This window comes from Loxodonta africana, chromosome 12 (assembly GCF_030014295.1).
Source record: "Loxodonta africana isolate mLoxAfr1 chromosome 12, mLoxAfr1.hap2, whole genome shotgun sequence".
Taxonomy (NCBI): domain Eukaryota; kingdom Metazoa; phylum Chordata; class Mammalia; order Proboscidea; family Elephantidae; genus Loxodonta; species Loxodonta africana.
This window is the reverse complement of record NC_087353.1, coordinates 46,288,314-46,313,458: the sequence shown is the minus strand read 5'-3', so window position 1 is coordinate 46,313,458 and position 25,145 is coordinate 46,288,314. Positions and strand designations below refer to the sequence as shown.

The 25,145-nt window shown below is 40.4% G+C and overlaps 1 protein-coding gene across 10 annotated transcripts in view; it reads right to left on the bottom strand.

The window, feature by feature from the left end:
* LCLAT1 (lysocardiolipin acyltransferase 1) overlaps nucleotides 1–25,145 on the bottom strand; it is a 438,576-nt gene that overhangs the window by 394,536 nt on the left and 18,895 nt on the right. For 5 of the 10 annotated variants that reach the window (XM_064295193.1, XM_064295192.1, XM_064295179.1 and 2 more), the window contains exons 2-3: nucleotides 8,017–8,151; nucleotides 6,270–6,413 (exon numbers count right to left, since the gene is read on the bottom strand). The exons of 3 other annotated variants lie outside the window; for them this stretch is intronic. In XM_064295193.1, the coding sequence (XP_064151263.1) occupies nucleotides 6,270–6,328 (59 nt within the window). In that variant the 5' untranslated portion in view covers nucleotides 6,329–6,413; nucleotides 8,017–8,151. 2 more of the 10 variants (XM_064295186.1, XM_064295183.1) reach the window with 2 other exon arrangements.

The window sequence follows — 25,145 nt, the reverse complement described above, 5'->3', positions numbered from 1 at the left end:
CACTATAAAATTATTAAAGGGACAATATACCAGGCAGATATAACCACATTAAATATTTATGCACCCAATGACAGGGCTGCAAGATACATAAAACAAACTCTATCAGCACTGAAAAGTGAGACAGACAGCTCCACAGTGATAGTAGGAGACTTCAATACACGACTTTTGGTGAAGGACAGGACATCCAGAAAGCAGCTCAATAAACACACGAAAAATCTAAATGCCACAATCATCCAACTTGACCTCATACACATATACAGAAGACTCCACCCAACAGTAGCCATGTATCCTTTCTTTTCTAGTGCACACAGAATACTCTCTAGAACAGACCACATATTAGGTCATAGCAAGCCTTAGCAGAATCCAAAACACTGAAATATTATAAACCATCTTCTCTGACCATAAGGACATAAAAGTAGAAATCAATAACAAAAAAAAGAAGGGAAAAGAAATCAAACACTTAGAAACTGAGCAATTTCCTGCTCAAAAAAGACTGGATTATACAAAACATTAAGGATAAAAAAAGAAAGAAATTCATAGAATCCAATCAGAATGAAAACACTTCCTATCAGAACCCTTGGGACACAGCAAAAGCACTATTCAGAGGTCAATTTATATCAATAAATGCACACATCCAAAAAGAGGAAAAGGCCATAATCAAAGAATTATCCCTACTACTTGAATAGAAAGAGAACAACAAAAGATACCCCCAGGCACCAGAAGAAAGCAAATAATAAAAATTAGAGCAGAATTAAATGAAGTAGAGAAAAGAAAAACAATTCAAAGAATTAACAAGACCAAAGCCTGGTTCTTTGAAAAAATCAACAAAATTGATAACCATTGGCCAAACTGACAAAAGAAAAACAGGAGAGGGAGCAAATAACCAAACAAAAAATTAGATGGGTGATATTACAACAGACCCTACTGAAATTAAAAGAATCATATCAGGTTACTATAAAAAACTGTACTCTAACAAATTTGAAAACCTAGAAGAAATGGATGAATTCCTAGAAACACACTACCTACCTAAACTAACACAATCAGAAGCAGAACAACTAAATAGACCCATAACAAGAGATTGAAAAGGTAATCAAAAAACTCCCAACAAAAGAAAACCCTGGCCCAGATGGTTTTGCTGCAGAGTTCTAAAGTTTCAGAGAAGAGTTAACACCACTACTACTAAAGATATTTCAGAGCATAGAAAAGGACAGAATACTCCCAAACTCATTCTATGAAGCCAACATATCCCTGATACCAAAACCAGGTAAAGACACCACAAAAAAACAAAATTACAGACGTATATCCCTCATGAACTTAGATGCAAAAATCCTAACAAAATTCTAGCCGATAGAATTCAACAACATATCAAAAAAAATAACTCACCATGACCAAGCGGGATTTATACCAGGTATGCAGGGATGGTTGAGCATTAGAAAAATAATTAACATAATCCATCATAAAAATAAAACAAAAGACAAGAACCACAGGGTCTTACCAATTGATGCAGAAAAGGCATTTGACAAAGTTTAGCACCCATTCATGATAAAAACTCTCAGCAAAATAGGAATAGAAAGAAAATTCCTCAACATAATAAAGGGCATTCATACAAACTCAATAGCCAACATCATCCTAAATGGACAAAGTCTGAAAGCATTCCCTTTGAGATCAGGAACCAGACAAGGATGCCCTTTATCACCACTCATATTCAACATTGTGCTGGAGGTCTTAGCCAGAGCAATTAGGCTAGATAAAGAAATAAAAGGGCATTGAGATTGGCAAGGAAGAAGTAAAAGTGTCTCTATCTGCAAATGACATGATCTTATACACAGAAAACCCTAAGGAATCCTCCAGAAAACTACTGAAACTAATAGAAGAGTTCAGCACAGGATCAGGATACAAGATAAACATACAAAAATCAGCTGAATTCCTCTACACCAACATAAAGAACATCGAAGAAGAAATTACCAAATCAATACCATTTACAGTAGCCCCCAAAAAGAAAATATACTTACAAATAAATCTTACCAGAGATGTAAAAGAAAACTACAAAACACTTCTACCAGAAACCAAAAGAGACCTACATAAATGGAAAAACATACCTTGTTCACGGATAGGAAGGCTTAACATTGTAAAAGCATCTATTCTACAAAAAGCGACCTATAGATACAATGCAATTCCGATCTAAATTCAAAGGACATTTTTTAATGAGATGGAGAAACCAGTCACCAAATTCATATGGAAGGGAAAGAGGCCCCGGAGAAGTAAAGCATTCCTGAAAAAGAAGAACAAAGAGGGAGGCCTCACTCTACCTGATTTCAGAAACTATTCTACTGCCACAGTAGTTAAAACAGCCTGGTACTGGTACAACAACAGGCACATAGACCAAAGGAACAGAATTGGGAACGCAGACATAAATCCATCCACTTAGGAGCAGGTGATATTTGACAAAGGCCCCAAAACAGTTAAATGGGGAAAAGATAGTCTCTTTAACGAATAATGCTGGCATAACTGGATATCCATCTGCAAAAAAATGAAACAAGACCCATACCTCACTCCATGCACAAAAACTAACTCAAAATGGATCAAAGACCTAAATATAAAATCTAAAACAATAAAGATCATGGAAGAAAAAATAGGGACATGTTAGGAGCCCTAATATATGGCATAAACAGTATACAAAACATTACTAACAGTGCAGAAGAAAAAACTAGATAACTGCGAGCTCCTAAAAATCTTATGTCTATGCTCATCCAAAGACTTCACCAAAAGAGTAAAAAGATTACCTACAGACCGGGAAAAAGTTTTTAGCTATGACATTTCCACTTAGCACCTCATCTCTAAAATCTACATGATACTGCAAAAACTCAACTACAAAAATACAAATAACCCAATTAAAAAATGGGCAAGAGATATGAACAGACACTTCACTAAAGAAGACATTCAGGTAGCTAACGGACACATGGGGAAATGCTCATGGTCATTAGCCATTACAGAAATGCAAATCAAAACTACAATGAGATTCCATCTCACTCCAACAACAACAAAAAAAAAACAACAACAAGGCTGCCATTAATCCACAAAACACAAAATAAGAAATGCCGGAGAGTTTGTGGAGAGACTGGAACACTTATACACTGCTGGTGGGAATGTAAAATGCTACAACCACCTTGGAAATCGATTTGGCGCTTCCTTAAAAAGCTAGAAATAGAACCACCATAAGATCCAGCAATCCCACTCCTTGGAATATATCCTAGAGAAATAAGAGCCTTTACACAAACAGATAACATGCACATCCATGTTCACTGCAGCACTATTTACAATTGCAAAAAGATGGAAGCAACCAAGATGCCCATCAACGGATGAATGAAAAAACAAATTATAGTATATTCACACAATGGAATACTACGCACCGATAAAGAACAGTGATGAATCTGTGAAACATTTCATAACATGGAAGAATCTGGAAGACAATATGCTGAGTGAAATTAGTCAGTTGCAAAAGGACAAATATTGTATAAGACCACTATTAGAAGAACTCAGGAAATAGTTTAAACAGAGAAGAAAATATTCTTTGATGGTTCCGAGAGGAGGGAGGGAGAGGGGTATTCACTAATTAGACAGTAGATAAGAACTACTTTAGGTGAAGGGAAAGACAACACACAATACATGAGAAGTCAGCACTACTGGACTAAACCAAAAGAGAGGTTTCCTGAATAAACTGAATGTTTCAAAGGCCAGCGTTGCAGGGGCAGGGGTGTGGGGACCATGGTTTCAGGGGACATCTAATTCAACTGACATAATAAAATCTATTAAGAAAACATTCTGCATCCCACTTTGGAGAGTGGCATCTGGGGTCTTAAATGCTAGCAAGCGGCCATCTAAGATGCATCAATTGGTCTCAATCCACCTGGAGCAAAGGAGAATGAAGAACACCAAAAACACAAGGTAATTATAAGCCCAAGAGACACAAAGGGCCCCATAAACCAGAGACCAGAAGAACTAGTTGGTGCCCGGCTACAACCGATGACTGTCCTGACAGGGAACACAAAAGAGAACGCCTGAGGGAGCAGGACAGCAGTGAGATGCAGACCCAAATTCTTGTAAAAAGACCAGGCTTAATGGTCTGACTGAGATTAGAAGAATCCCGATTGTTCACGGTCCCCAGACCTTCTGTTAGCCCAAGACAGGAACCACTCCCAATGCGAACTCTTCAGACAGGGATTGGACTAGACAATGGGATAGAAAAAGATGCTGGTGAAGAATGAGCTTCCCGGATCAAGTAGACACTTGAGACTATGTTGGCATCTCCTACCTGTAGGAGAAATGTGAGGGCAGAGGGGGCCAGAAGCTGGCGGAATGGACACAAAAAGAGAGAGAAGGAGCGGGCTGTCTCATTAGGGGGAGGCCAATTAGGAGTATGTAGCAAGAAAGATGTAGGAAGTTGTATATAAATTTTTGTATGAGACTGATCTGACTTGTAAACTTTCACTTAAAGCACAATTAAAAAAAAAAAAAAATCCAAAAGGAATCACTGGACCAAATTCCAACCAGAAATGATGGATTTTGTTTTTCAACAGAAATGTACCATTTTATTTTCTTATCAAGAGGAAATTTATAATGCATCTCTCTAAGTGAAACAAATTTCTATTTTCAAGGAAAAGGCTATAAAGCAAACATAGAACATTTCAACAACACAACATAAACAGGAACTACAATCAATTCAAAAAAAAATTTTTTTTTTTTTACAATCAATTCAGAAAAGCTAAAGCATGTGTCATGGATTGAATTGTGCCCCCCAAAATTACGTGTCAACTTGGTTAGGCCATGATTCCCAGTATTGTGTGGTTGTCCTCTATTTTGTGATTAACGTAATTTTTCTATGCGCTATCCTAATCACTGCCTTCAATTAATGAGGCAAGATTAGATTATGTTAGGATTAGGGTGGGATGTAACACCCTTACTCAAGTCACATCCCAGATCCAAAGTAAAGGGAGTTTCCCTGGGGTGTGGTTTGCATCACTGTTTATCTTACAAGAGATAAAAGAAAAGGGAAGCAAGGGGGGAGGGGGCACCTCATACCACCAAGAAAGCAGTGCCTGGAGCAGAGCCGGTCCTTTGAAACCACGGTTCCGGAGCAGAGCCGGTCCTTTGAAACCACGGTTCCTGAGCAGAGAAGTTCCTAGACCATGGGAAGATTGAGGACAAGGACGTTCCTTCAGAGTCGACAGAGAGAAGAGGCCTTACCCTGGAGGTGGTGCCCTGCATTTGGACTTCTAGCCTCCTAAACTGCGAGAGAATGAACATCTGTTTGTTAAAGCCATCCCTTTGTTGTATTTCTGTTACAGCAGCACTAGATAACTAAGACGCATGGAAGCCATTAAACAGACTTTCCCAAAGCTTTTACAGTCCTGCTTTTAAGAAAGTACCTCCAGTTACTAGAAACTGCCTTGTTAATGCCCATGGGTTCAGAATCTTCACAATTTATTTTTCCCCAGAATGCACATATCATCTTATCCTTTTGGCACCAGCTTCCCAGCTCTTTGTTTTTCAGCTTGGCAATGTGAGGAATGCGAGCAGAAAGGGAAAGCAGAGTTTGGGGACAGTGCATTGGGCTAGTCAGATGGCTCACAATATAAAAAGGCTACGCTGGGCCTCTGGAATTGAAACATTCAAGTACTGACTGGATGAGGGCTCTGGAAGCCTGCAGCTGTGCTGGTCTAGTGCTTAGGATAGGAGGGCCAGAAGAGGGCGAGAGGAGCTCAGTATGTGCCCCCAGCCCAGGCTCCAGAGAGAGAGGGAGGCTAAAATGCTAAAACTGACCTGGTCCTTAGACGTTCTGCTTCTCCCTGACAGCGACAGTCCTAGGCAGAACATTGACAGCAAGGGCAAAATCTGCACCTAGGTTCCAGCCCCCAAAAGCAGAGGGGTAAGGAACAGTTCCCCTCCCCACACTCCCTAACACCTGGGGGTATTCAAGTTTCAATGCAGGCTAAACCTTCCCAAAGAAAAAAAAAACAGGCGTGGCTGTGCTCTCCCCACTTTCTAAACCCTGATGCTAATGCCAAATTACAAGGATCATTTTATTTTGAATAAAACTTTAAAAATGTGTTTGTACTAAATAGACTACTGCTTTTACTTATAATAGTACTTAATTGTTATATCAGAATGAATGTTACTCAGTTCTAAGTATTGGTATTATCTTAGGGTTCTCTAAAGAAGCTAGAAAGAGAAAGAGAAATTGAGATTGCATTTAAGGAACTGGCTCACACAATTGTGGAAGCTGGCAAGTCCAAGATCTATAGGTCCAGTGACAAGCTGGAGATTCCATCAGTCTTGTGTCCCAAAATCCACAGATCAGGCAACAAGGAAGAGATTCCTGCAGTCTTGTGTCCCAGAATCCTTAGATCATATGACTGGAAGAGTGGAGGAGTTCTGGATTCAGAACACACCTTAGAGAAAACTCCCTTTTTACTCTTAAGGCCATCAACTGATTAAATGAAGCCCACTCACTAAAAAAAAAAAAAAAAATTTTTTTTTTTTTTTTTTACTCACATTATGAAGGGTAACCTTCTTCACTTAAGGCCAATTGATTTAATCGCATGTACCTACTTCACAGGAGCCCTGGTGGCACAGTGGTTAAGCACTTGGCTACTAACCAAAAGGTTGGCAGTTCAAACCCATCAGCCACTCCTGGGGAGAAAGATGTGGCAGTCTGCTTCTGTGAAGATTTACAGCCTTGGAAACTCTATGGGGCAATTCTAATCCATCCTATAGCATTACAATGAGTCAGAATCCACTCAACAGCACACAAAGACAACCTACTTCATTAATAGCATCTAGACTTGTTTTTGGTCAAACAACTGGGCACCACGGCCTAGCCAAGTTGACACATAAACTCAACCATCAGAGGTATAAAACCCGTTGCTGTCAAGTCAATTCCAACTCACAGCGACGCCGTGTGTTACAAAGAATTGCTCCACAGGGTTCTCTTGGCTATAATCTTTACAGAAGCTGATCTCAGGTCTTTTCTTCCATGGTGCCACTGAACTACCAACCTTAAGGTTAATAATCAAGTGCAAACCATTTGCATCACCCAGGGACCTGTCACAAGTTTATACTTATGGATAAACTCATTCATGTGGTACGCTTTGCATTGAAACTTATTTTCATTATCTTAACATAATATTAAGGAATCCTGGTGGCACAGTGGTTAAAGAGATGGACTGCTAACTGAAAGGTCAGAGGTTCAAAACCACCAGCAGCTCCTCGGGAGAAAATGTGGCAGTTTCCCTCCATAGAGATTTACAGCCTTGGAAACCCTATGAGGTCGCTATGAGTCGGAATCATATTGACAACAGTGGGGTTGGTGGGTGTGGAATGTAATACTGATTGCGGAAGCGCTGGCTTCAACCCTCCAACATGCTCCAGTTACACAACCCACAGAAGGCCAAGATCCTCTCCAGACTACTGCTAACTTCTGGATAGCTCAAATTCTCTCAGCCTGCCAGGATTTCCTCACTCAATCAACTGACCAATTTTACCCCATTCCTACCCACCTTCACTATTCCCTCACCCCACCCTCACAAAAAAAGAAACTTCTAAGTAAAACATCTGTAAATAACGAGGGCCAGAGGGAAAGGTCAACTTAGATACATCCTTGAACCATCCTACCAGCTACTCTCTCCTCTACACCTCCTGACTCACTCAAAAATTGCCCTTGGAACTCCAAATTGTTATGCCTGGATCAGGCAAGTTCAGCCTTCTCCAGCATGTACTCCCTGACGAGTATACCCAAATCTATCAAGATGCCTAGCTGACCTTTAATCTATCAAGCTCCAATCTCTGGGGTTTTCTTTTTTTTTTTAAGGTAAAAAGATAGTTATCATTCTGTCACCCTGTTAAGCCACATTTACAGCCCTAATATGATACTTCTTCCCAGTACAAAGCCAGGCAAAGCAGGGTCTCAATGCTTACTAAAACTGAATTACCAGGTTGCTGTTCTAACTAATTGCTCACCAGATCAAAGCTGAATTTCTCCTTCTCAGAGCAGGAAGGTCATCTGTATGCTGAATATGTCCTCCCTTCCAAAAGCAACTCATAGTCAGTTATGTTGTTCCATTCTTTCCAGTTGCTGCCAGTGAATCTTCCAACCTAACAACCAAGTGAAAAATCCCCTCATTTACTTATTTTAATTTATATAATATTTACAGATTAGGAAACTAAATCTCAGGGAGGTAAAATGAGTCACCCACAGCCCTCTAATAATGAAAAAAGTAGAGTTCTTACAATGGTAACGCTTGAGGTACTACATGAACTCGTTACTGGCATCACCTCTTTTAATCCTTAAAACAATCCTTACAGCATGAAAATAACACTGTAACTCCTCTTTACAGGTGAGTAAACAGACTTCAGCCAAAAAAAATTAAATTCCCTGGCCCAAACCACGATAGTAATAAGTGCTACAGCTGGGATTCAAGCCTGGTCAGGCTGAATTCAAAGTTCAATCTGTTAAAGAACAATTAAAAAAAAAAAACAAAACCGTAACATTTGTCTCTCTCATACAAATATAAAATGACCTCGTCTATTATTTTATTAGTTCACTAATTATTTAGGGAATTCATAAGATGTTACAACTGGCTTGAATGAGAACACAAAGAGCAGATACATACAATATATGGGCACTCAGTAATGCTGAAATGAATTTGCTTGAGAGATACAAAAGTGGCTTCTTCCCAAAAGGGAAGGAGGAAAAAATGGCACTTGCAAGCAACTAAACTCATTTGCATGTCTGTGGACAAGAATAATTTGCATTGCTATCAGTATTCACAATTTACATAGTTGTAAAATAACTCAAAAACAATGAAAGGCATAGACCCCACAGAATTAGATAAGCACTTAGACAGCTTTTCCACTGAAAACACCATGGAATCTTTTTGGTCCATTTCGAAGACTTTCACAAATTTTCCTTACATAGCTCTTAACTATTATGTATAATATCTTTTTTCTTCTTTTAGAGAAGAATCTACAGCTTCAATATACTTGACTATGAAAACTGAGTTGTCCCTCTGTCGCTAGGATTAATTTGTCACTATGAGTCCAAACCGACTCGATAGGACCTAACAACAATCACCACCACATACTAAGTCAGAAATTCAGATTTATTATGAATTTATATTTAAATGCAGGAATAAATTAACTCACTGAATTGTCAAGTCTCATAAGAGATCTCAAATTATCGAGGGGCTGATTTTACGGAACAATAATCGACAGACTTACTCTCTGGAGAAATAAAAGCTTAAACTGTCACTTTGAAGTAAATGACTCAAAATTAAGTGTCTTATTGGCCAAGTTCTTCATATTAATTTCCATCCTGTCTTTTCTTCCATAAAAAGTAACTCTACTTCTGCTTCCAAGAAAATGGAGAAATACTTTTTTCTATTGTTCCAGCTAAGTACAACTAAAAATCCTGGACATTATATACGAGACAACATCAGAAGACTCTGAAGGTGGAGAGAAGGCAGATCAGATAGGGATCCATGGAACAACATGGTGATAAATTCACTGGTGTCTTATTTACCTAGTGCTGCTATAACAGAAATACCACAAGTGGATGGCTTTAACAGTTTATTCTCTCACAGTCTAGGAGGCTAGAAGACCAAATTCAGGGCACCAGCTTCAGGGGAAGTCTTTTTCTGCCGGCTCTGAAGGAAGGTCCTTGTCATCAATCATCCACTGATCTAGGAGCTTTTCAGCACAAGGACCCTGGGTCCAAAGGACACACACTCCTTGCTCTTCTTGTTTGGTGGTAATGAGGTCTCCCTGTCTCTCTGCTTGCTTCTCTCTTTTATATCTCAAAAAAGACTGACTTAAGATACAACCTAATCTTGTAGATTGTCCTGCCTTATTAACATAACTGCCTCTAATCCTGCCTTATCAATATCATAGAGACAGGATTTACAACACACAGGAAAATCACATCAGATAACAAAACGGTGGACAACCACACAATACTGGGAATCATGGCCTAGCCAAGTTGACACACATTTTTGGGAGACGCAATTCAATCCGTAACAACTGGGTTTTTTTTTTTTACCTCATATCACAGACATGGGGCTGATAAAGTTGGCAATCCAGAAACACCAATGAAAGCAGGAAAAAAAAAGCCCCAACAAAAATCTGCTCTCTCAAGCCAAAGTACCAGGAAGGAGCAGCAAGACAGAAAAATTACAGATGATAACACGTAAACTTACAGACAATAACTACTTTACGTCAGCCAAAAAACAGAAAAAAACTGTGGCTACCCCCACCCACAACAGCAAAGGCTAAGTGGGGAACTAGACTTCCACCTTTGCCAGGCTGTGATGAGGTGCCCAACTTGCCCCCTTGGCCTACCCAGTTGCCCCCTACATCAACTCCCAAGTCCAGCTGGGTGGTATCAGAGAAGGCTGGACTTTCTTTCCTAATGTGGCCACTCAGTGGCTGCAGAGACCACCCCAAGAGCCTAGACTTCTATTCCCACCTAACAGTAATGAGGTGCCCTTTCTGGTCCCCATTAGGGTGGCACTATCAGGAGGCCTAGTGGAGTCAAGACTCTGAACACCACCCAGGGTAAGAAGGCCACCCTCTCCACCTAGTGGTATCAGTGGAGGTCATGTGGGGAACAGTGATGAGATGCTCCTACCCTTCCCAGGCAGGACAGTATCAGTGGAGGCTGACAGAGGAGCTGAAACTCCCTCCCGTACCCAGGAGTAATGAGTTCTTGCTACTCTAAGGGTCAGCAGACTAATTTCTCAAAAACCACAAAGTAGCACACTCACCAAAACTGAAACAGATAATTTGAATAGCCCAGTAATTTTTAAGGAAATTGAATTTGTAATTAAAAGCCTCCAGAAAAAGAAATCTCCAGGCCCCAATGGTTTCACTAGAGAATTCTACCAAATAGTTAAAAAAGAATTACAAACAATTCTACACAATCTCATACAGAAAACAGAACACTTCCTAATTCATTTTATGAAGCTACCAAAACCAAAGACAATATAAAAAAGAAAACTGCAGACCAATACCCTCACACAACAAACTTTAACAAGTATTAGCAAATAGAATTAAACAATATATATAAAAAAATTATACACCATGACCACGCAGAATTTAATCCAGGGAAGTAAGGCTAGCTCAATATTGAAAAACCAATCAGTGTAATCCACAGAACTAACAGGCTAAAAAAAAAAAAAATCACATGATCATATTAATCAAAACAAAAAAAGCATTTAGCAAGAGAATACCCATTCACAGAAAAACTTTCAGAAAATATACGAATAAAGGGGGGACCTCCTCAACTTTGTAACACCAAGCATCTACAAAAAACCTACAACTTTGGAGTCACTGGATGATACAAACAGTTAAGTCCTCAGCTACTGACCGAAAGGTTGGTGTTTCAAATTCACCCACAGGTGCTGGAGAAGGAAAGCTTGGTGATCTGCTTACAAAAGATCACAATCTCTGAAAACCCTATGGAGCACAGTTCTACTCTGACACACATGGGGTCACCACGAATTGGAACTGACTCAGTGGTAACTGGTTAACATTATTACACTTAATGATGAAAGACCAAATGCATTTCCCAACATCAGGAACGAGGCAATAATGTACACTCTCACCACTCTTATTCAATGTAGTACTGGAATTCTAGCTGATGCAAAAAAGTAAGAAAGAAAATAAAAGGCATAGAGATCAGGAAAAAAGAAACTCTCCCTACTTGCAGGTAACGTGAAGAAAATCCAAAAAAACCTACCAAAAAAACCCTTCTAGAACTATTAAACCTCACGTGTCTGACAGTTTGTTGTACCGTGGGGGTTTGCGTGTTGCTGTGATGCTGGAAGCTATGCCACCGGTATTCAGATACCAACAGGGGCACACATGGTAGACAGGTTTCAGCTGAGTTTCCAGACTAAGACAGACTAGGAAGAAGGACCTGGAAGTCTACTTCTGAAAAGAATTAGCCAGCGTAAACATTATGAACAGCAGCAGAACACTCTCTGATATAGTGCCGGAAGAGGAGCACCCCAGGTGGGAAGGCACTCAAAAGACAACTGGAGAAAAGCTGCCTCCTCAAAATAGAGTTGACCTTAATTATGTGGATGGAGTTAGGCTTTCGGGACCTTCATCTGCTGATGTGGCTCGACTCAAAATGAGAAGAAACAGCTGCAAACATCCATTAATAATCAGAACCTGGAATGTAGGAAGTATGAATCTAGGAAAATTGGAAATCGTCAAAAAAGAAATGGAATGCATAAACATCGATATCCTAGGCATTAGTGCGCTGACATGGACTGGTATTGGCCATTTTGAATCAGACAATCACATAGTCTACTATGCCGGGAATGACAACTTGAAGAGGAGTGGCACTGCATTCATCGTCAAAAAGAACACTTCAAGATATACCCTGAGGTACAACGCTGTCAGTGATAGGATAATATCCATACACCTACAAGAAAGACCAGTTAATATGACTATTATTCAAATTTACTCACCAACTACTAAGACCACAGATGAAGAAACTGAAGATTTTTACCAGCTTCTGCAGTCTGAAATTGATCAAACATGCAATCACGATGCACTGATAATTACTGGTGATTGGAATGTGAAAGTTGGACGTAAAGCAGGATTGGTAGTTGGAAAATAGGGCCTTGGTGGTATAAATAATGCCAGAGATTGAATGGTAGAATTTTGCAAGACCAATGACTTCTTCATTGCAAATACCTTTTTTCACCAACATAAACGGCAACTATACATGTGGACCTTGCCAGATGCAATACACAGGAATCAAATCCACGACATGTGTGGACAGAGACGATGGAAAAACTCAGTATCACCCATCAGTCAGAATAAGGCCAGGGCCAACTGCGGAACAGAACATCAACTGCTCATATCCAAGTTCAAGCTGAAACTGAAGAAAATCAGAACATGTTCACGAGAGCCAAAGTACAACCTTAAGTATATCCCACCTGAATTTAAAGACCATCTCAAGAATAGATCTGACACACTGAACACTGATGACCGAAGGCCAGACAAGATGTACAATGACATCAAGGACATCATCCATGAAGAAAGCAAGAGGTCGCTGAAAAGACAGGAAAGAAAGAAAAGACCAAATGGATGTCAGAAGAGGCTCTGAAACTTGCTCTTGAATATTGAGTAGCTAAAGCAAAAAGGAAGAAATGATGAAGTAAAAGAAATGAACAGAAGATTTCAAAGGGTGGCTTGAGAAGACAAAGTATTATAATGACATGTGCAAAGGGCTGGAGATAGAAAACCAAAAGGGAAGAACATGCTCAGCATTTCTCAAGCTGACAGAATTGAAGAAAAAATTCAAGCCTCAAGTTGCAACAGTGAAGGATTCCATGGGGAAAACATTAAAAAACACAGGGAGCACCAAAAGAAGATGAAAGGAATACACAGAGTCATTATACCAAAAAGAATTGAACAACCTTCAGCCATTTCAATAAGTAGCATATGATCAGGAACTGATGGTGCCCTGAAAGAAGAAATTCAAGCTGCACTGAAGACACTGACAAAAAACAAAGCTCCAGGGCCTGACAGAGTATCAACTGAGACGTTTCAGCAAATGGATGCAGTACTAGAAGTGTTCACTTGTCTATTGCAACAAATTTGGAAGGCAGCTACCTGGCCAAGTGACTGGAAGAGATCCATATTTATGCCTATTCCCAAGAAAGGTGGCCCAACCAAATGGGGAGATTATCAAACAGTATCATAAATATTACACACAAGTAAAATTTTGCTGAAGATCATTCAAAAGCGACTGCAGCAGTGTACCTACAGGGAACGGCCAGAAATTCAGGCCAGATTCAGAAGAGGAGGTGGAATGAGGGTTATCATTTCTGATGTCAGATGATATCCTGGCTGAAAGCAAAGAATACCTGAAAGACATTTACCTGTGTTTTATTTACCATGAAAAGGCATTCAACTGTGTGGATCATAACAAACTATGGATAACACTGCGAAGAATGGGAATTCCAGAATGCTTAATTGTGCTCATGAGGAACCTGTTCTGTACATAGATCAAGAGGCAGTTGTTCAGACAGAACAAGGGGATACTGCATGGTTTAAAGTCAGGAAAGGTGTGCATCAGTCTGTACACTGAGCAAATAATACGAGAAGCTGGACTGTATGAAGAAGAACAGGGCATCAGGACTGGAGGAAGACTCACTAACAACCTGCATTATGCAGATGACACAACATTGCTTGCTGAAAGTGAAGACGACTTGAAGCACTTATTAATGAAGATCAAAGACCACAGCCTTCAGTATGGATGTGTACCTCAACATAAAGGTGTACCTCAACATAAAGGTGTACCTCAACATAAAGAAAACAAAAATCCTCACAACTGAACCAATAAGCAACATGATGATAAACAGAGAAAAGATTGAAGTTGTCAAGGATTTCGTATCACGTGGATCCACAATCAACAGCCATGGAAGCAGCAGTCAAGAAATCAAAAGACGTGTTGCGCTGGGCAAAACTGCTATGAAAGGTCTCTTTAAAAGTGTTGAAAATCAAAGATGTCATCTTGAAGACTAAGGTGTGCCTGACACAAGGCATGGTATTTTCAAATGCATCCTATGCATGTGAAAGCTGGACAATGAATAAGACTGAATTAGAATTGACGCCTTAGAATTGTGGTATTGGCAAAGAATACTGTACATACCATCTACTGTCAAAAGAACAAACAAATCCGTCTTCGAAGAAGTACAACCAGACTGCTCCTTAGAAGCAAGGATGGCGAGACTACATCTTACATATTTTGGACGTGTTATCAGGAGGGATCAGTCCCTGGAGAAGGACATCACGCTTGGTAAAGGAGAGGTTCAGCAAAAAAAGAGGAAGACCCTCAACGAGATGGATTGACACAGTGGCTGCAACAATGTGCCCAAGCATAACAATTCTGAGTGTGGCACAGGACCGGGCAGTGTTTCATTCTGTAGTGCACAGGGTTGCTATGAGTTGGAACTAACTCAACGGCACCTAACAATAACAGCAACAGAACTAATAAGTGTGTTTCAGCAGGAGACAGAAAATAAACATTAAAAAACCAAATGTATTTCGAGTGAAAAGAAAATCCACAAAATGGCAGAAAAAATTTGTAAATCATATAAAAATCTGATAAGGGCTTGCCACCTAGAGTATTTTTAAAACCCCTACAATTCAATAATAAGAAGGTAAATAACCCAATTTAAAAATGGGCAAAGGATCTGAATAGACATTTCTTCAAAGAAGATACATAAATGGCCAATAAAACAAAAAAACCTGTTGCTGTTGAGTCAATTTTGACTCATAGCGACCCTACAGTTAAGAACATGAAAGTATGGTCAACATCATCTGCCATCAGAAAAATGTTAATGAAAACAATCAGATATTACTTTGTACCCACTGGAGTTCCATGGTAGCTCAAACAGTTAAGTGCTTGGATGCTAAACAAAAGGCTGGCGGTTCAAGACCACCCAGAGGCACCTGGGAAGAACACCCTGGCAATGTACTTCCGAAAAATCAGTCATTGAAAACGTCATGGAGCACAGTTCTACTGTGACACACATGGGGTTCGCCATGAGTCAAAGCCGACTCAACAGCAGCTGGTTGTTTTATTTTAACATGTGATTATAACTTCACTAAAACAGTCCTGCTGGCAAAGTAGATAAGCACTTGGCTGCTAACCAAAAGGTCAGTAGTTCAAACTCACCAGCTGCTCCACAGGAAAAAGATGTGGCAGTCTGCTTCTGCAAAAGATTATAGCCTGGGAAGCCCTACTCTGTCCCATAAATTCTACTCATGGAAATTGATTCGACAGCAACAGGTTCAGTTTGGTTTATAACTTCACTAGAACGGCTATAATCAAAAAGACTGATAATACAAAGTGTTGTTGAGGATGTAGAAAAATGGGAACTGTTACACACTGCTGGTGGGATTGTAAAATAGTCTGCACTGTGTAAAACAGGCTAGTAGTTCCTCAAAAGAATAACCATTGAGTTACCATATGTTTCACTCCTAGGTATAGACCCAAGAAAATGAAAACATACATCTACACAAAAACCTGTATATGAATGTTCATAGCAGCACTATTGATAATAACCAAGAAGTAGAAACAACCCAAATGTCCATCAACTGATGAGTGGATAAATAAAATGTGGAATATTATTTGGCCATAAAAAAGGAATGAAGTCTTTGAAGAGTGGTGTCTAGGGTCTTAAACGCTAGCAACCAGCCATCTAAGATACATCAATGGGTCTCAACCCACCTGGATCAGAGGAGAATGAAGAACACCAAGGACACAAGGCAATTACGAGCCCAAGAGACAGAAAGGGCCACATGAACCAGAGACTACATCATCCTGAGACCTGAAGAACTAGATGGTGCCTGGCTACACCCGATGACCACCCCGACAGGGAACACAACAGAGAACCCCTGAGGGAGCAGGAGAACAGTGGGATGCAGACCCCAAATTCTCATAAGACCAGACTTAATGGTCTGACTGAGACTACAAGGACCCCGGTGGTCATGGCCCCCAGACCTTCTGCTGGCCCAGGACAGGAACCACTCCTGAAGCCAACTTTTCAGACATGGATTGGACTGGACATGGATTGGACTGGTTGGAGAGGGATGATGGTGAGGAGTGAGCTTCTTGGATCAGGTGGACACTTGAGACTATGTTGGCATCTCCTGCCTGGAGGGGAGATGAGAGGGTGGAGGGGGTTAGAAGCTGGCAAAATGGACACGAAAAGAGAGAGCGGAGGGAGACAGCGGGCTGTCTCATTAGAGGAAGAGTAATTGGAAGTGTGTAGCAAGGTGTACATGGGTTTTTGTGTGTGAGACTGACTTGATTTGTAAACTTTCACTTAAAGCACAATAAAAATTATTTTAAAAAAAAGGAATAATTATTGTATGCTACAACATGGATAAACCTTGAAAACATGCTAAGTGAAAGCAGTCAGTCAGTCACAAAAGACCACACATTGTATGATTCCATTTATAATGAAATGTCCAGAACAGGCAAATCTAAAGAGACAGAAGGGGGCAGTAGTGGTTCAGTGGTAGAATTCTCACCTTCCAGCCGGGAGACCAGGTCGATTCCCAACCAATGTACCTCAAGCGCAGCCACCACCCATCTGTCAGTGGAGTCTTGATGCTATCTATGATGCTGAACAGGCTTTCACAGAACTTCCATACTAAGACAGACTAAGGAAAAAAAAGCCTAGTGATCTACTTCCCAAAAAATCAGCCAGTGAAAGCCCTATGGATCACAAGGGTCTGACCCTGTTGTGCATATGGATTTCATGAGCTGTGGGCCAACTCGATGGCAGCTAACAACAACAGCACAGACACAGAAAGTACTAATGGCTATCTAAAGCTGGAGGGTGGGAAAGATAGTCATTTCTCATAGGTACAGGGTTTCTTTTTAGGGTACTGAAAATGTTCTAAAATTAATGGTGGTGATAGCTATACAACTCAGTGAGTGAATACATTAAAAACCACTGACTAGAAGAATCCCAGCTGACTTCTTCGTAGAAACTGATAAGCTGATTCTAAAACTCGCATGGAATTGCAAGGAACCCAGCATAGCCAAAACAATCTTGAAAAAGAGAACAAGGTAGAAGCACTCACGTGTTCTGATTTCAAAACTTACTATAAAGCAATGGTAATGAAGACAGTGTGCTACTGGCATAGGATAGACATATAGATCAATGCAACAGAATTGAGAATCCAGAAATAAACCCATGCGTCAACGAATTTTCACCAAGAGTGCCAGGACCGCTCACTGAGTAAAGAAAAGTATCTTCAACAAATGCTGCTATTTCTCCCATAGCCAGGGTTCATGAGTCCAGGAATCAAGGGGCAGAAATGGGAGTAGCACCACTCACTATAACCCCTAGCGATCCACTACGAAAATTTTTGCTTCCCTACAACCTTATGCTCTGCTGGTCTACAAGTCTTAGTTCCAAAGGGTGGAATGTTTCCACCAGACAACACAACAATGAATTCACTGAATTAGAAGTTAAGACTGCCGCAGGACACTTCGGGCTCCTCACAACTCTGAATCAAAAGGCAAAGGAGTTACTGCACTGACTGAGGTGACAGATCCAGATGGCCAAAGGGAAATAGGACTGATATTGATACTACATAATGGAGTTAAGGAAGAGTATGTCTAGAATGCAGGAGCTCAGTTAGGGCGACTCAGTACTACCATGCCTTGTGATTAAAGTCAGTGGGAAACTAACCCCAAACCAAAATCCATTCTGAACTCACAGGGACCTTATCTACATAACAGAGTAAACTGCCCCACAGGGCTTCCTTGGCTATTATATTTAAGGGAGCAGACAGCCAGATTTTCTCAGGAGAAGCCACTGGGTGGGTTTGAACTGCTGACCATTCAGTTACCAGCTAAGCACTTAACCACTGCACCACCAGGGATTCTTTAACTTTACATTACAGTATTTAAGTGATAGGACACCAAAAAGAAGAATGAACATCAAACCAGGAATTTGTTCCTTCTGGAGAAAGAGTTAGGGCACTTTTGCTTACAGGCAGGTAGTTGTATTTAGGCAAAGTATAACTTTGTTATTATCTTTATTTAGAGATTAAATACAGTTTAAGGAGACGTGTGGGTATCAAGCTGACAACGGGTGGGCTGTGACAGTTAATTTTATGTGTCAAACTGGCTAGGCAATTGTGCTTAGCTGTTTGCTCAAATACAAGTCTAGGTGTTGCTGTGAAGGTATTTCGTGAATGTGCTTAAGGTTTCCGGTCAGTTAACTTTAAGTAAAGGAGATTACCCTCCATAATGTGATGGACCTCATTCAATCAGCTGAAACCCGTAAAAACAAAAACTAAGGTCTTCCTGAAAAGGAATTCTGCCTCAAGGCTACAAAATCAATTCTTGCCTGAGTTTGCAGCGTGCCATCTACCTTACTAATTTCGGACTTGCCAGCCTCAATAATTCCTTTAGCCAATTTCTTGAAATAAATCTCTTCAAACACACACATAAACATAACATCCTATTGAATCTGTGTCTCTAGGGAACCTTGACTGACAGAGATGGGAGGACTCTACACAGTAAAGACATCAATTCTTTCCAAATTAATATAGAGCTTTAATACAATTCCTATCAAAATTCCAGTCAGAATTTTTTGTAGATACACACAATATTATTCTAAAATTTATATAGGGAAAGAAAGACACACAGATTAATGGAACAAAAGAAAAAGCTCAGACCGTCGTCGTCGTCTTTAGGTGCCGTCAAGTCGGTTCTGACTGATAGCAACCCTGTGCACAACAGAACGAAACACTACCCGGTCCTGCGCCACCCTTAACAATCATTGCTATGCTTGAGCTCATTGTTCCAGCTACTGTGTCAATCCACCTCATTCAGGGTCTTCCTCTTTTCTGGTGACCCAGTACTCTGCCAAGCATGACGTCCTTCTCCAGGGACAGATTCCTCCTGACAACATGTCCAACATAGGTAAGACGCAGTCTCGCCATCCTTCCTTCTAAGAAGCATTCTGGCTGTGCTCTTCTAAGACAGATTTGTTCGTTCTTTTGGCAGTCCATGGTATATTCAATATTCTTCGCCAACACCACAATTCAAAGGCGTCAATTCTTCTTCAGTCTTCCTTATTCATTGTCCAGCTTTCACAGGCATATGACGGGACTGAAAATACCATGGCTTCGGACAGCTGCACCTTAGTCTTCAAGGTGACATCTTTGCTCTTCAACACTTTAAAGAGGTCCTTTGCAGCACATTTACCCAATGCAATGCGTCTTTTGATTTCCTGACTGCTGCTTCCATAGCTGTTGATTGTAGATCCAAGTAAAATAAAATCCTTGACAACTTCAATCTTTTCTCCATTCATCATGATGTTACTCCTAAGGAATCCTCTAGGAAACTACTGAAACTAATAGAAGAGTTCAGCAGAGCATCAGGATACAAGATAAACGTACAAAAATCAGTTGGATTCTTCTACACCAACAAAAAGAATATCGAAGAGGAAATCACCAAATCAATGCCATTTACAGTAGCCCCAAAGAAGATAAAATACTTAGGAATAAATCTTACCGGAGATGTAAAAGATTTATACAAAGAAAACTACAGTACACTTCTGCAAGTAACCAAAAGAGACTTACATAAGTGGAAGAACATACCTTGCTCGTAGATAGGAAGACTTAACATTATAAAAATGTCTATTCTACCAAAAGCAATCTATACATTTAATCCAATTCCGATCCAAATCCCAACGACATTCTTTAATAAGATGGAAAAACAAATCTCCAAATTCATATGGAAGCGAAAGAGGCCCCAGATAAATAAACCATTACTGAAAAAGAAGAAGAAAGTAGGAGGCCTTACTTTACCTGATTTTAGAAACTATTATACCACCACAGTAGTCAAAACAGCCTGGTACTGGTACAACAACAGATACATGGACCAATGGAACAGAATTGAAAATCCAGACATAAATCCATCCACATATGAGCAGTTGATATTTGACAAAGGCCCCAAAACAGTTAAATGGGGAAAAGACAGTCTTTTTAACAAATGCTGCTGGCATAACTGGATATCCATCTGCAAAAAAATGAAACAAGACCCATACCTCACTGCATGCACAAAAACTAACTCAAAATGAATCAAAGACCTAAATATAAAATCTAAAACGATAAAGATCATGGAAGAAAAAACAGGGACAACATTAGGAGCCCTAACACACAGCATAAACAGTATACAAAACATTATAACCCAGAAACCCCAATGGCGTAGTGGTTAAGCGCTACGGCTATTATCCACCAGGTTGGCAGTTCAAATCCGCAAGGTGCTCCTTGGAAACTCTATAGGGCAGTTCTACTCTGTCCTGTAGGGTCGCTATGAGTCAGAATTGACTCGACGGCAGTGGGTTTGGTTTTGTTTTTTTAAACATTACAAAGAATGTAGAAGAAAAACTAGATAACTGGGAGCTCCTAAAAATCAAACACCTATGCTCATCCAAAGACTTCACCAAAAGAGTAAAAAGACTACCTACAGGCTGGGAAAAAGTTTTTAGCTATGACATTTCTGATCAGCGCCTGATCTCTAAAATCTATGTGATACTGCAAAAACTCAACTGCAAAAAGACAAATAAAAAAAAAAAAAATTTTTTTTTTATTTCCCAATTAAAAAATGGGCAAAAGATATGAATAGACACTTCACTAAAGAGGACATTCAGGTAGCTAACAGATATATGAGGAAATATTCACGATCATTAGCCATTAGAGAAATGCAGATCAAAACTACAATGAGATTTCATCTCACTCCAACAAAAAAACAAGGCTGGCATTAATCCAAAAAACTCAAAACAAAAAATACTGGAGAGGCTGTGGAGAGCTTGGAGCACTTATACGCTGCTGGAGTAATGGTACAACCACTTTGGAAATCGATTTCACGCTTTCTTAAAAAACTAGAAATTAAACTACCATACGATCCAGCAACCCCACTCCTTGCAATATATCCTAGAGAAACAAGAGCCTTTACTCGAACAGATATATGCACACCCATGTTTACTGCAGCACTGTTTACAACAGCAAAAACATGAAAGCAACCAAGGTGCCCATCAACGAATGAATGGATAAATTATGGTATATTCACACAATGCAATACTACACATCAATAAAGAACAGTGAGGAATCTGTGAAACATTTCCTAATATGGAGGAACCTGGAAGGCATTATGCTGAGTGAAATTAGTTGCAAAAGGACAAATATTGTATAAGACCACTATTCTCAGAACTTGAGAAACAGTTTAAACTGAGAAGAAAACATTCTTTTGTGGTTACGAGAGGGGGCAGGGAGGGATGGTGGGAGAGGGACATTCACTAATTACATAGTAGATAAGAACTACTTTAGGTGAAGAGAAAGAAAGCACACAATACAGGGGAGGTCAGCCAACTGCATTAAACCAAAAGCAAAGAAGTTTCCTGAATAAACTGGATGCTTCGAAGGCCAGCATAGCAGGGGAAGGGGTCTGGGGACCACGGTTTCAGGGGACATCTAAGTCAATTGGCATAATGAAATCTATTAAGAAAACATTCTGCATCCCACTTTGAAGAGTGACGTCTGGGGTCTTAAACGCTAGCAACCAGCCATCTAAGATACATCAATTGGTCTCAACCCACCTGGATCAAAGGAGAATGAAGAACACCAAGGACACAAGGCAATTACGAGCCCAAGAGACAGAAAGGGCCACATGAACCAGAGACTACATCATCCTGAGACCAGAAGAACTAGATGGTGCCTGGCTACACCCGATGACCACCCTGACAGGGAACACAACAGAGAACCCCTGAGGGAGCAGGAGAGCAGTGGGATGCAGACCCCAAATTCTCATAAGACCAGACTTAATGGTCTGACTGAGACTACAAGGACCCCGGTGGTCATGGCCCCCAGACCTTCTGCTGGCCCAGGACAGGAACCACTCCTGAAGCCAACTTTTCAGACATGGATTGGACTGGACAATGGGTTGGAGAGGGATGATGGTGAGGAGTGAGCTTCTTGGATCAGGTGGACACTTGAGACTATGTTGGCATCTCCTGCCTGGAGGGGAGATGAGAGGGTGGAGGGGGTTAGAAGCTGGCAAAATGGACACGAAAAGAGAGAGCGGAGGGAGACAGCGGGCTGTCTCATTAGAGGAAGAGTAATTGGAAGTGTGTAGCAAGGTGTACATGGGTTTATGTGTGTGAGACTGACTTGATTTGTAAACTTTCACTTAAAGCACAATAAAAATTATTTTTAAAAAAAAAGGAATGATTATTGTATGCTACAACATGGATAAACCTGGAATCTTTAGGATTTAGGGCTATGTGAAGAGTTCTCAGAACTGGCATGAAAAGAATGATGTTATTAGGTGCCGTCGAGTTGGTTCCAACTCATAGCCACCGTATGTCCAACATGACGAAACATTGTCCAGTCCTGTGCCATTCTCACAACCTTTGCTAGGTTTGAGGCCACTGTTGCAGCAGCTGTGTCAATCCATCACATAGAGGATCTTCTAAAGCATGGTTCATAAATTAATAAATAAATAATTGATAAACTGAACTTCATCAAATTACAAATATTTCCTCTACAAAAAACTCTGTTAAAACGGCGAAAAGGCAACCTACCGACTGGGAGAAAATATTTGCAAAGCACGTTTGACAGAGGACTAATATCTAGAGTATGCTGGTGCTGTTCTTAGGCCCTGTCAAGTCGGTTCCCACTCATAGCCACCCAACGCACAACAGGACGGAACACTGCCCAGTCCTGAGCCATCCTTACAATCATTGTTATGCTTGAGCTCATTGTTGCAGCCACTGTGTCAATCCCTCTCGTTGAGGGTCCTCCTCTTTTCCGCTAACCCTGTACTCTACCAAGCATGATGTCCTTCTCCAGGGATGGAACCCTCATGACAACATATACGAAGTATATAAGATGCAGTCTCGCCATCCCTGCTTCTAAGGACCATTCTGGTTATACTTCTTCTAAGACAGATTTGTTCGTTCATTTGACAGTCCAGGGTATATTCAATATTCTTCACCAACACCAGGGGTCAAAGGCATCAATTCTTCTTCGGTCTTCCTTATTCATTGTCCAGCTTTCACATGTATATGATGAGATTGAAAATACCATGGCTTGGGTCAGGCGCACCTTTATCTTCAAGGTGACATCTTTGCTCTTCAACACTTTGAAGAGGTCCTTTGCAGCATATTTATCTAATGCAATGTGTCTTCTGCTTTCTTGACTGCTCATTCCATGGCTGTTGATTGTGCATCCAAGTAAAATGAAATCCCTGACAACTTCAATCTTTTCTCCATATATCATGATGTTCCTCACTGGTCCAGTTGTGAGGATTTTTGTTTTCTTTATGTTGAGGTGCAATCCATACTGAAGGCTGTGGTCTTTGATCTTCATTAGCAAGTGCTTGAAGTCCTCTTCACTTTCAGCAAGCAAGGTTGCGTCATCTGCATAACACAGGTTGTTAATGAGTCTTCCTCCAATCCTGATGCCCCATTCTTCTTCATATAGTCCAGCTTCTCGGATTATTTGTTCAGCATACAGATTAAATAGGTATGGTGAAAGAATACAACCCCGATGCACACCTTTCCTGACTTTAAACCAATCAGTATCCCCTTGTTCTGTCTGAACAACTGCCTCTTGATCTATGTACAGAACAGGTTCCTCATGAGCACAATTAAGTGTTCTGGAATTCCCATTCTTCGCAGTGTTATCCATAGTTTGTTATGATCCACACAGTCAAATGCCTTTGCAAAATCAATAAAACACAGGTAAACATCCTTCTGGTATTCTCTGCTTTCAGCCAGGGTATTATCTGACATCAGCAATGATATCCCTGGTTCCACATCCTCTTCTGAAACCAGCCTGAATTTCCGGGAGTTCCCTGTCGATATACTGCTGCAGCCGTTTTTGAATGATCTTCAGCAGAATTTTGCTTGCATGTGATATTAACGATATTGTTCTATAATTTCCACATTCGGCTGGATCACCTTTCTTGGGAATAGGCATAAATATGGATCTCTTCCAGTCAGTTGGCCAGGAAGCTGTCTTCCATATTTCTTGGCATAGACGAGTGAGCACCTCCAGCACTGCATCTGTTTGTTGAAACATCTCAATTGATATTCCATCAATTCCTGGAGCCTTGTTTTTCGCCAATGCCTTCAGAGCAGCTTGGACTTCTTCCTTCAGTACCATCGGTTCCTGATCATATGCCACCTCTTGAAATGGTTGAACATCGACTAACTCTTTTTGGTATAACGACTCTGTGTATTCCTTCCATCTTCTTTTGATGCTTCCTGCATCATTTCATATTTTCCCCATGGAATCCTTCACTGTTGCAACTCGAGGCTTGAATTTTTTCTTCAGGTCTTTCAGCTTGAGAAAAGCCGAGCGTGTTCTTCCCTTTTGGTTTTCCATCTCCAGCTCTTTGCACATGTCATTATAATACTTTACTTTGTCTTCTTGAGAGGCCCTTTGAAATATTGTGTTCCGTTCTTTTACCTCATCAATTCTTCCTTTTGCTTTAGTTGCTCGATGCTCAAGAGCAAGTTTCAGAGTCTTCT